This window comes from Rhea pennata, chromosome 3, assembly GCF_028389875.1.
Source record: "Rhea pennata isolate bPtePen1 chromosome 3, bPtePen1.pri, whole genome shotgun sequence".
In the NCBI taxonomy this organism is placed as follows: domain Eukaryota; kingdom Metazoa; phylum Chordata; class Aves; order Rheiformes; family Rheidae; genus Rhea; species Rhea pennata.
The window spans coordinates 8,922,549-8,935,086 of record NC_084665.1 but is presented as its reverse complement, the minus strand read 5'-3'; the positions used below and the strand labels follow the sequence as shown (position 1 = coordinate 8,935,086).

Genomic DNA, 12,538 nt, shown 5'->3' with positions numbered 1-12,538 from the left:
ATTTCAAGTACAGTGAGCTCCTGATATAGACATAGATACTTGGAAATGGAAAGCAAGCTCAAGAGTTTGTGTCCATTGCCTGTTTCTTATCATTGGCTTATCATATAGCACTGAAATGAGTGGTTTTGTAAAGGCTGCCTGTCAGAGGAAACTTTTCTAAAACAAAAATATATTAGCAGATGTTTCTCATATAGCTGCACTTGCAAATTTCACTAAAGCTGTACTGACAAGCAAGGCCAGCCTGACAAACTGGCAGTCATAGCGCTAGGAAAATAATCTGTGCTGGTAAACCCAGATTTTCTCTGGGAATAGGCTCCCTCAAAGAACAGAAGCGTTGCTGGGCCTCCTTCCAACAATAAAAGCCCCAACAATATTATCCCGGTTTTGTACAACTTGCTGTGATCAAACAGCTGTAAATGGACAATACTGGGACTAATGTGGGTAATGGTACACTTCTTGCCAGCATTTTTATTAGGCAAATTAAAATTCAGGATGAACACCATAAAAGCAGTACCCAGGAGGTCTTGTCTGACGGAATGAACTGCTCCTTCCATCCAGGCCAAAATTCTGGTTCTTCTAAATGAAGCAACCCAGGAAACTGCCAGAATCTCTATAAACACACTTCTTTTTAAAAAAATGCTTAAATGACACTGTATTTATCCTTCAGTGATCTGGAAAATGATAGTCTGACCAATCAAAGCAGTAAAAGTAGAGCCACACTGAGCTCTATTAAAATACAGGAGAAGCAGAGCTCACTCTCGGAGAGGATGAGTCTTTTTTTTTAACCACCTTTTTCATTTTCTTCACAAGGACACCCACTATATTAATTACTTCTTGACAGTGCTCTGCCCTAGTTTCTCCCTCAGTAACTTCTTCTAGTTCCCTGGTTTGAGTCCCCGGCTCCCCTCAACCCCTGTTCGGGCCATCGCTGCCTGCAGCCAGCCTGTGACATAACACCCCCCGCCCCCCCTTCACAGCCCGAGCGCACACGGCATTGCGAGGGGAACCCCTTTCGCTAATCTCTTAGTGTATAAAACCCATATACTCCTTTATTCTAATTCCCACCTCCACCCCCCCCCCCCCCCAAAAAAAAACACACACACCCAACGGTCGCCAGCACCCGCCCCCTCAGGCTGCGCGCCCACGCAGGCCGTTGGGGCGAGGCGGCGGCCCGGGCTGCGCCATTGGCGCAGCGGCACCACGTGGCCCGCGCTCCCGCCCACTCCTCCCCCTCCCTCCCCTCGAGGCAGCACGCGCGCGCGGCGCAGCTCTGCCAGGCGGGAAACTCCCCGCGCGGCCCCGCAGGACCCCGCGCGGCCCCTTCTGGAAGCCGCCTCTGCCGGCGGCCGCGCCCCCTTTAGGTGTCCGAGCTGCTCGCCGGTAGGCGTGGGCTTCCTTCCTCCGCGGCGCAGGCGTGGAGACGGCAGCCCCTGCGTGACGTCAGGCGGCGCGCCGGCCGCGAGGACCCGGGCGCGCCGGCGGTAGCGCCTTCTGGAAGGTTCGCGGCGGAGGCGGCGGCGCTGCGGGGCTCATCCGCGTCCATCGGCGCCGGGGCGGCCGCTACCGCGGGCTCTGCCCCTGTCCAGCGGCGGCCGCTACCGCGGGGCCCGTCCCTGTCCCTGCCCGGCGACGGGCGAGCGAGCGAGCGAGGATGCCGGAGAACGCGGGGTCGAAAGCCCACAGCGGCGCCGGGAACCGGGCCAAGGGCACGTACCAGGACCGGGACAAGCCCTCCCAGATCCGCTCCAGCAACATCGCCGCCGGCAAAGGTGCGGCGCGGCGCGGCGGGTGGCGGCCGGGCGCCGGGAGGGCTCCGCGCCCTTTGTGCTGAGGCAGCGCCGCGGGGGCCCCGCCCGCTGCCGGGTCGCGGCCCGGCCCGCAGCCTCCGCCTCGCCGGCCCCCTTCTGCCCGTGGCCGGCCCGGCCGCGCCCCTGCGCCGGGGGAGCTGTTCACCCTTTCGGGTGGGCGGGCGGCGCCTCCCGGTTGTTCCCGGTGTTGGGGCTTCACGTGGACGCTGCTGGGTCCCTTCTCCAGGGGGGACCCAGGCGCTCCCAGCCGTTCCCGTTGTGCCGCTGTATCCCCCGTGCCCCGTTTTGTGTTCCTGCTTTGTATGGCAGTAGCGGGTGGGTGCTGGTGGTAGTTCTTAATGCGAACGGGCTCTTGGTGGTAGGGCAAGTGCGTACGGGGGAGGCTAAATTCGGCGTTCGATAGAAGCGTTGGTCAGGTTACTTGGTACATAGCATTTCAACTCAAATTTAAAATGGCTCTAATCAATTAATCAGATGTTAATCGATTTTAAAACTCTAGCTATGGAAATCGATCCTGACGTTGCACTATTTCGTATAATTTGCTGTTATTGAGGACAATTTAATGCTGACAGAATTGGGCGCAAACTGTGTAACACTAGGGGACTTTCTCTATGGAAGAAGTGTTGAAGAGTGAGGGTGTGCTTGTAGTTTTTAGATCACTTTCCAAATGTATTTCTTCTCTTCTAGCTGTCGCTGATGCAATTAGAACAAGCCTTGGACCAAAGGGAATGGATAAAATGGTAAGTCTTCTGCTGAAGTTTTAAGGATATTAAAGTTACTGGAGATACTGTAATGTGAATGTGTTTTGCAGAAGACAGCTTTTTTTGCTTTGAACTTTGTTCCCAAGCTTGAAAAGTAGAAAATTACTGATTTTTTTTTCTTACCAAATTCCGCTTCCATAAAGGATATTCTAAAATGTAAAGTAAATGCACATCTTAGTTTCAGAAATGATATTGACAGGAAAATGCTTTATACGTAGCATCAAATCAACTTTGAGATTTGCAATTACTGATCAGAACTATGTTTTTCTTCCTCCTTCCTAGATTCAGGATGCTAAAGGAGATGTGACAATCACTAACGATGGTGCTACTATTCTGAAACAAATGCAGGTTCTGCACCCTGCAGCCAAAATGGTAAATATTTTTCCATAGCTTGGACAGTGTTACATGTTAATACTTCATTTCCAAGAGGAAAAACATCAGAAACATTTCATGTGGATTTGAGCAGATTTTTGCTTAGCACGCTTCAGGCCTGTGTACCTTGATTATAAGGTTTGCTCAGAGTTTTAAGGCTGTAATTGTAACTGTTGCCCTGTATTCTATACACATAATCTTTCCTGGATGTGTTTTAAGACAAAAGAATCTAGCACAATCATCCTTTTGTCAGCCAAGAAAGAAAAGTCAGGGATATCCCAACAGAGTAGAATGCAAAAGATTTTTAAAAAATGAACTACATCATGGTTAGGTGGTTCTGGAAATAACCTGTATCCCCGCTTCTAAAGCAGTTCTTGCTTCAAGTTCTCTTCTGTGTGCCAGCCCCCTGCCATCCCAGCCATGCCTAATAATAAAGACAGTTAATAAGGATGTTAATTTGACTTGAATTTGGTGTGAGGAAGACTCTTTATAACTGTCTAGCCTTGTAGCCAGTTTGCATCTGACCATGTGTGTTTGAGTGAATGTGTGTGCAAGAAACGCCAACCTGGCCTTTCGAGAGCTTAAATGTAGGCCTCCTAGACTTGAATTGTGGTTGGAGATGGAAATGCGGTATCTGTGATACTTCTAAGGGAAAAGCTGGACCTGTTCAGTAGGTATGATCAGTTCTAAGCTTGAGAAAGAAGCTTCTTGATTTCTCTAGGTGATTGATTTGGTTTACATCAGTTGTACTTTGGCCAAACGTTTATACAAGTGTGATGTAAATTGCAAAAGGTACAAATTTCAAGTTAGGAAAGGCAGGATTGGTCCTGATAGTACAGTTGATTTTCAGTAGCACTACATTCTTGAACGTCTTTCCTAGTAATTGTCAGTGTCCGTGTTAAGCAGCATTATAAACTTATGCTATGATGTCTTGTTTAGTTGGTAGAGCTGTCAAAAGCACAAGACGTTGAAGCTGGTGATGGCACTACCTCTGTTGTCGTCATTGCTGGAGCTCTTTTGGATGCTTGTTCCAGACTTCTTCAGAAAGGTATGTATTTTTTTTTCCTTAAGTAAAAACATGACTAGAGGTAGTTGTTACATCCTATATTTGGTTGCATATGTTTAATGAATTTAAAGTAACTGTTACCAATTTAAGCACAGAACATAACTCAGTAACTTCATATCCAGATTTCAACAATGTCCTAGTTCAGTAAAAATCTCACTGTTTAACTTTGTATTTCGAGTTGTGAATGCTTTATTTTTGGTACAGGAAATAGTGTCTAGGTGATGTGGTGAGTATTGCCTTGTAAAAACTCACCTAGATCATACTTCATTTCTGTCATGGACACAGATATAGCATAAGAAAGTATAAATAAAACTTGGAGCTGGTGACTATACAGTTACTACACTTTCAGCAGAATTATCACTTCCTATTGCTTACAGAATCAGGTCTTTCAGAAAGTCCAGTCAGGAAAAGATAAGAACTTTGGAAAGCAAAAGTTACTGTAGGCTGTGCTCCATTAGCTCGGGCAACACCAGCAACAACCTGTGATACATAGGGAAATTGGAAGGGATGGTTAAAATTATTGCTCTATGAATTGGTGCTTTTTTTAAAGAAGGGAAGCACTTAGCTTCTATCATGAAAACTCCTGGGAGATTTTGTGAAATAGAAATGACCCTGTTAGAAACTTAGAGGATAGGCTTTCTGGTCAAAAAATCATGCAGAAAGAATCACACAGATCCTGCACATCTTAAGTGCTGTATGTATGTAAAGCCATTAAATAGTAACTTAGCTTATTTACACTTTTAAAGCAATGATAATTTTTTTAAAGACAGTAATAAAGACTTAATGTGACATAGCTTTCGGTGAAGGTGTGGATGATGGAAAAAGTAGATGATTGTTCTCTTCTGGATTCTCCCTAAGCTTTTAGGGAGGTGTGGTCGTGTTAAAACTTTGCCTGTCTTTCCTTTCTGGGGAGCCCAATACTGACCGACTCTGTAAAGAGTATTGATGCCTCCTCTCTGCAGTTTTCTCTTAAAATCCGCTTCCATGCGGTTCAGGAGCTTTTTCAGCTGTCTGACTTGTCTGACATGGTATCATTAGGCTTCTGTGTACGCTGGAATTAGAGCAAGAATGACTGGACTTACAGAGTCTTTTCGTGTCTTGGAGCTAGGCTTTTTAACTGTTTACTTACCATAGTCTCATCTTGATAAACACCATTTTACTTGCTGCCTATTTTCTGGTTCTTACCAAATATTAGTCTTTGTTTACTTCCTCTCCCAGTACTGGTGGTACTTGTACATTCTCTTGTACACTCTCTGTAGAGAAATTTGGGAACTTCTGTAAGCAGCAGTGGGAAATCACTCTTCAGAAAACTGAAATAAAATCACTGTCAGGCTCCTCCCAGGTATTACCTGAACAGCTGCAGCTTTAAGAATGTCAAGGAAAAGAAAATTTTGAGAACACACAAATCTGCAATGTCTGACATTGCAGGGTAATGTGCTCTATTGTCTGTGAGAACTAGCTATTAGGAGTAGTATAGGTTTTGGGGTTTTTTTTGTTTTTTGTTTTTTTCCCCTCAGTTTTAACAGCAGGAAAGAATAAGGGAAGGCTCACAAATAACGCATTTTGCTGAAATGGCTTTGATTTATTCTGGCATCAGAGTCTCTCTAAGTTAATCTTAAAATGGAAAGAAAGGAGTTTTGATTTGAAAACATGACCTAACTATGTATTATACAATTCACAGGAATTCACCCCACCATCATTTCAGAGTCATTCCAGAAAGCTTTGGAAAAAGGTATTGAAGTATTGACCAACATGGCACAACCAGTTGAATTGAGTGACAGAGAAACCTTGCTAAATAGCGCAACTACTTCACTGAATTCAAAGGTGGGACTGATACTTGCACTTACTGCCTTCAAACCAGCTGAACCTTTCAGTTTTCCCCACCTCATGCCACTATTCACTTACTTAGAATCATCACAAATCTCATTGCTGAGACTGTGCTACTTTCTGTTAGACTGACTTGAGATTAGTTTGAAGCATACAAACTGAATTTCAGTCAAAATCTTTAGTGATCTTGCATGTTAGCCAGATAAGCATAAAATAAATCAGCAAGCTTAAACTGAGAACAGTAACAAAAATCTAGCCGTTTACTGAGAGCATGTGATAACTGCTCATGTGGACAGTTATAATTCATGTACCAGAAACTTACAAAACAGCATCAAAATCTGGAGTTGAGTTGCCTGCAAGAACAACTTTTTTCCTGGAGCAGCTGGATTTCAGAGCTGCTTGTTTTCGTAGAGGTCCAGTAGTTGCAAAACAGGAACAATGACATTTCTCTTCCCTGCAGTATTCTTTTGCATTGTAGAATCACTTGTAAAGAAGTGTGTTAGTCCCTTCCAAAAGAACAATCTGGGAAGCTCTCTAAGGCTTACTTTAAGAGTTTAAGAAGGATAAATAAGCGTAGGTTTTTCCCACTAAAACAGTTGTTTGTTCTTTTAAATTGTTTAACACTTAAACTGCAGTAAGACATTTGTCTGGCCGACAGGGAGGGAAAATAGAATTTGTTCTAAAATTCGAAGGTCAAATGAAGATGTGGGGTTTTTTGTTTGTTTTTTCTCTTGTTTTTTTAATAAATAAATACAATAAAAATACCATTTTGAAATTATGAGCCAGCACTTATCAGTAGTAAATATCTCATGTTACTGATTCTTTTCCTTATTAAATCTCTCAGGTTGTGTGTCAGTATTCTAGTTTACTTTCTCCAATGAGTGTGGATGCAGTGATGAAGGTGATTGACCCATCTACAGCTAATAGTGTGGACCTCAGAGATATTAAAATTGTTAAGAAGTTGGGGTAAGAAACAGTTTGTAACGAGGATTTTTGACATTGTGAAATTTGTTTCCCAGAATACTTGATTCATGAATTGTTCTTGTTCTAGAGGAACAATTGACGATTGTGAACTGGTTGAAGGATTAGTCCTGACTCAGAAGGTGGCAAATACTGGTGTAACTAGAGTGGAAAAAGCCAAAATTGGCCTGATTCAGTTCTGCTTGTCTGCTCCAAAGACAGATGTAAGTTAAAGTATTACTACAGTGGAAGCTTTTGCTGTAGTACTTGAGAGATGCAAGTGGCATTAAAATACATCTTCTTACAGTGTTGTAATGTCAGCTCTATTCCACAGCTGTGATGAAGGTCTGCTAACTTAACATGCTAGGAAACAGATGCTTATAATTCTTAAACAAATCTAAACAGTTCATGATTGATATTAGAAAGGAAATAGTTCAGAACTATGGTATTTATCATCATGTAAACAAACCTTTAATAAGTCATCTTTTCACTTTTAATTTTTTCATATCCGTTTGCCTTGAGTCACAGGCTCCTAAGGTTTCGGAATGTAGAACATCTTGACGCTTGCTTTCAAAGTCAGCACTTCTTCATAACACTTGTTTTTTTTTTCTCTTTCTAATAGATGGACAACCAAATTGTTGTTTCTGATTATGCTCAAATGGACAGAGTATTGCGTGAAGAGAGAGCCTATATTCTAAACTTAGTTAAGCAAATTAAGAAGGCTGGATGCAATGTGCTGCTGATTCAGAAGTCTATTCTGCGGTACGTTAACTACCGATTTAGTAATCTGTTGTGTTTTTTGGAGAACGAATGCAACAGATTTGAATACCTGGAAAACTGAAGCCAGGTATTAACATGACACTGGGCCTAGCATGTCAGACTGGCTTTAAAAGAGTCACCATACTTACAGAATGCGCTGGTGTTCTCCATGTTCTGGATTTAATAATACTCTGCTTCCTAGACTGAAGAGTTTGAGCACTGCCAATTTAGAACAAAGCAACTGGCTAGCTTAACTCGAAGAATATTGTGCACTGACTACTTCCTTCTTGTTTTTAGGGATGCTCTTAGTGACCTAGCTCTACATTTTCTGAACAAAATGAAGATCATGGTGGTTAAAGACATTGAAAGAGAAGACATTGAATTTATATGTAAGGTAAAGTGAGTTATGTAAATGCTATTTGAGTAACAGTGTTTAAGTACCCAGACAATGACAGTTTATTATGATGTGTTCACAGGTTTCAAGTTAACAAACTGTGATTGTTCTGAACGTAGTGTAAGGGTAGACAAGACGTTTCCCTGAAAGACTTTCTTGTCCTATTAGGGAGTGAAGTTTGTAGAACATTAGAAGTGGATGTAAAAGCCACGGTCTACCTGTGTTCTACTGTAGTATGCAGAAGCACATTACACAGTATGCTTGCTGCATCTGCAGTTCAGATTCTGATTTTTTTTTTCTTTTTTTTGCCTGTCCAGACAATTGGAACTAAGCCTGTTGCTCATATAGACCAGTTTACTCCTGATATGCTGGGGTCTGCTGAGCTGGCAGAAGAGGTTAACTTGAACAGTTCTGGGAAGCTAATAAAGGTGAGTGAGTGACATGCTAATACCTCTTTAACATCTACCAGTTCTTTAATATTAGCTACTAACTTGAGTAACTTCAATAATAAACATTAAAGTACCTACTTCTAATCCCTAGCTAGCCACTGACTTTGCAGACTTAGATTTGCTTAGCAGACCTCAGTACTATTAGAAAAGATAACAACTGGTGAAGCCTATGTGCAGAATTTTTTCTTTTTTCATTTTTTTAGTCCCCCTTTTTTGTCTTTCTTTTAGATTACAGGCTGTACAAACCCTGGAAAAACTGTAACAATTGTGGTACGTGGCTCCAACAAACTTGTTCTGGAAGAAGCTGAGCGTTCAATTCATGATGCCCTCTGTGTCATAAGATGCTTAGTTAAGAAAAGGTAACGTCTTAGTTCTCTCAGATAGTGACCTGGTGTTCTAATAATACAGAAGGCTAACCATTTATTTATTTATTTATGAATTTCTGTTCTCAGAGCTTTAATTGCAGGAGGTGGAGCACCAGAGATAGAGTTAGCACTGCGCTTGAATGAGTATGCTCGCACTTTGAGTGGTATGGACTCATACTGTGTCCGTGCATATGGGGATGCACTGGAGGTCATACCATCTACGCTGGCTGAAAATGCAGGCCTCAATCCTATTTCAACGGTAACAGAGCTGAGAAACAGGCATGCTCAAGGAGAGAAAACAGCCGGCATTAATGTCAGAAAGGTAATATAAAATGTATGCACACAAGATAGTTTTTTAAAAAAAAAAACATACAGGGTACTGTAAAGGGAAAATGCCAAGCCTTAGGGTTGAAATAAGGAAACGCCAAACTTGTCTCATGGCTGTATTTCCCTTAGAACAGGAGTGTTGGGATAGATCGTAGCTTGCTCCTTGAGGCTTTAACAGCTTATCTTAGGTATTAATAATAGCATATATTTAAATGTCATGCACATAGAACAAGACGTCTGTCATTTGTCACTTCAGAACCATTATTGGAAGAGAAGTCTCCTATAGTCAACCTATGCAAAATTATTTCTGTATGACAGTCTTTCAGAAACTTAATCCTGGTATATGAAGGGGAGATAACTTCATTGTCTTTCTCACAAAACTGTTCTTTATGAGCATATTTTCATTGTAAAACACAGTTTGTCTACAGAGGTAAGAACAAGTAGCCTCAGTGCTGGAATTGCAGCCTGAAAACATCTGAGCTTTAGTAGCTTTGCTGACATAGGGTGAATAGATTACTTCTGAAATTCAGGATCTTTACAGTTGTCAGAACTGGATAACAGCTCCTTAAATAACTTATTTTTAAATGAGTTGTTTAAATGGATTGCTTAAAGAACGAAGTTAGATAAGGCATAGGTGTTTCTTTGTTCATTTTTGCATTAATCTTTAATGCCTGGTTAGCAGTGCAGTGGGCTAGCTTCTTGCTTGAATATTTTCACCATGTTTAAGCTAGCATAGCTATATTGTCATACTCTTAGCTAGTTTTGAGTGGACCTGTCAGATACTCGGGGAGAAGACCTGTGTCATGATATTCCTGTTGAGAATTGAATAGAGCACAAGCTATTTGATGACTGAATTTGAATGTCCTTTCTGAGTTTCTGTTAGAAGATAGCTTGTTAAGCTAGCTGTAGCCTCACGTTCACTAGGTAAGCTACTTGTTTTTGTAGGGTGGCATCTCCAACATCTTGGAGGAGTTGGTAGTCCAGCCGCTGCTGGTGTCTGTGAGTGCACTGACTCTCGCAACAGAAACTGTGCGCAGTATTCTTAAGATTGATGATGTGGTGAGTAATGCTTGCATCACGTTCTGCTTTTTACTCAAGCCCCAAAACAGTGACTGTCGTCAAACTTGCTGTATTTCAAAATGTTTCATTCCATAGTCTCATTTAAATGCTACTTGACCTTTCAACTTTCTTGTAACTGCTGATGGTAATAGTAGAATTAAAACTAAGTAAGTCAGAGTGCTGTTAGTAATACAAATACTGTATGTTACTATAGTAAGAAGTTAATAAAGTGACTAGAAAAATACAAGATCTTTAAACAGAGGAGCAGAAATAACTGGTTTGTACTCTGTGGACTTCTTATTCCTGATTTTGTGAATTCTTCTTTGCAGGTGAACACTCGATAAGACAAATAAAGGAAGTGGGACAGTGCTCTAGAGTACCTTCCCTGTAGTTTGGAATATGGTTTCCTCACCAAAAACGCCGGTGTGAATCGTCTCAAGTCCACAAACGCTTATGTACTTTTATCACGTTAATTTAATAAAATCTCTGGTTTCAAAAAGCACATGCTCTTTATCAAAACTATGGTAGTCCATACCTGAAACTTCGCTTTAAAAGTGCCAGGGAAAAGGATATCTTTTCCACTGTTACATTTGCTTTTCTGTGCTACATTATCCTACTTAGCTCTGAAAAGGTTTAGAGCTAATTATTAGCTCTAACACATTCTGAAAACACCCTTGAATTAGCTCTGTAGTACCACAGAAACTTACTTAGAGATACTTCTCTAAAAGTTAGCTGTAACAGAATGGTGGTTTCCTCTTTGAGTAGAGCTGGACTGAAGAAATCCCAGCAGCAGCAACAACGGGCTCTTCAGCACTTTACTGTGTGACTAAAGGAAGTAAAATCCTGGCCAGCTCCCATCCATTTTTGGATGAAAGTTACCTGACTCTTGGTTCTGGTTGGGGAAGGACTGAAAGTGATCTTGCAGAACTCATCGGGGCAAGGGTAGCATTGAAGATGATTGAAATACAGCACATGTATGGTTTCTGAAGTCCGTATAGCTCTACAGAAGTCTAGAGAAGATAGGAAGTGTAGAAACAACAGTAAATCTCAAAGCTAAATCTAGCTTAATAAAGCAAAGGTAATAATTGGTATTACTACAAGAGCTTGTCTGTAGTATTTAAAATTGGTTTTCTAACTGAGACAGCTGCAAGATTTAACCTTTTCTGGTTGCTTTTATTACCCATCTGGGAAGACCCCAGGAGTGAGGTGCTGTAGAACAGCTTGAATATTTCTTGCATGTGCATACACTGAATGTCAGTGAGGTTGACATCCAGGAATGAGGATAATGTTGCCCTTTAAGAAAATGGTTAATAGCTACAGTAGTAAAGGGCGAGACCCTGTAAGATCACTGCAACAATTAGACTCTCAGAACAAACTAGGGGTCAAATTATTACCTTGTTTTATCCTAATTCAAAGTATACTATTTTAGGAAGCAATTCATCAAAGATACCCTAAATTGGATATCTTACTTGGAAAGGCAGCTTAGTCTTGCTGCGTCTTGGACAGAGCATTAGCTAGCAGTATGTATGCAGGATGATGAAGGTCGCTTCCGTGGGGTGAGCTGGACTGCAGTGGTTTTACTTTCGTGGCTAAGGGGAGAATCCCGTTTGCATCAGGATTCATTCAGTTTAGAGTGTTACTACACTTTTTATGGCTTAAGAATAAAAATATTTCAACTTGTTTCTAGTTTCTAGGCTGAAAGTCTGAATTAATGCTTTAATCTTCTTTACTGCTATATTGAGATGATCAGATTCTACTCTATGTTTAAATAAGAGATTCTCTTCACACGCTTTCTTGCATTTTTATTTACAATCAAAATCAGATGATGTGTGGCTTTTGAGGAAGTTTATGCTACTGAATGTGTTGACCAGATGACAATATACTTGAAATCACTTTTATGGCTATATATCATTCAGAATAATTCAAATACTAACAACACAAGTTAGACAAATTAACTGGCTTTAAAGCTGTAAGCATAATTTACTGGGTAATTTAAAGTGTAAATTATGCCTTATCCCACAAGATTACTCTCAGCAATGAGCTCAGTCTTTTTAAAAGACTCATCTGTCCAGCTGGGTATACTAACTCATAGCTCCCCCATCCAGTTCAGGTATTAATTCTCGATTAAACCTTTCCTTTCCCAATCCGCACAAATTTCCCATTCTTGACAGCCAGGACCTTGTCATCTATGTCTTTACATGAAAAAGAACCCGTAAGTTAGCGAAACGGATGGGGTGCAGCAAGCATTAATGCCTCCGCAGAGGCGGTAGCGCGCCGGGGGGCCGGGGCGGTGGGTGAGGCCGCCGGGCCCTCGCCTCCCGCCGGCGCCCCCGGGCGGCGAGCGGGGCCGCGCCGGGCGAGGCGGCGGCGGCGGCGGCTGCCTGGTGCCGC

General features: G+C 42.0%; 1 protein-coding gene and 1 long non-coding RNA gene across 3 annotated transcripts in view; one reads left to right on the top strand and one right to left on the bottom strand.

Moving 5' to 3' along the window:
• LOC134139110 (uncharacterized) overlaps window positions 1-579 on the bottom strand; it is a 50,943-nt gene extending 50,364 nt beyond the window's left edge. Inside the window, exon 1 of the long non-coding RNA XR_009958067.1 lies at window positions 515-579. This is a non-coding gene — a long non-coding RNA (uncharacterized LOC134139110). The remainder of the gene's footprint in view (window positions 1-514) is intronic.
• Window positions 580-1,460: 881 nt separating this feature from the next.
• CCT4 (chaperonin containing TCP1 subunit 4) lies at window positions 1,461-10,646 on the top strand. 2 transcript variants are annotated; one of them, XM_062571527.1, is made up of 14 exons: window positions 1,461-1,769; window positions 2,496-2,548; window positions 2,852-2,941; window positions 3,881-3,989; window positions 5,689-5,831; window positions 6,679-6,800; window positions 6,886-7,018; window positions 7,417-7,556; window positions 7,851-7,947; window positions 8,265-8,375; window positions 8,625-8,755; window positions 8,849-9,083; window positions 10,034-10,147; window positions 10,477-10,646. In XM_062571527.1, the coding sequence occupies exons 1-14, from the start codon at window positions 1,652-1,654 to the stop codon at window positions 10,489-10,491; spliced, it is 1,611 nt and encodes a 536-aa protein (XP_062427511.1). In that variant the 5' UTR covers window positions 1,461-1,651; the 3' UTR covers window positions 10,492-10,646. The 2 variants fall into 2 exon arrangements, with proteins under 2 accessions (XP_062427511.1, XP_062427512.1); XM_062571528.1 differs by lacking the exon at window positions 1,461-1,769 and adding an exon at window positions 2,012-2,123.
• Window positions 10,647-12,538: the final 1,892 nt, after the last annotated feature.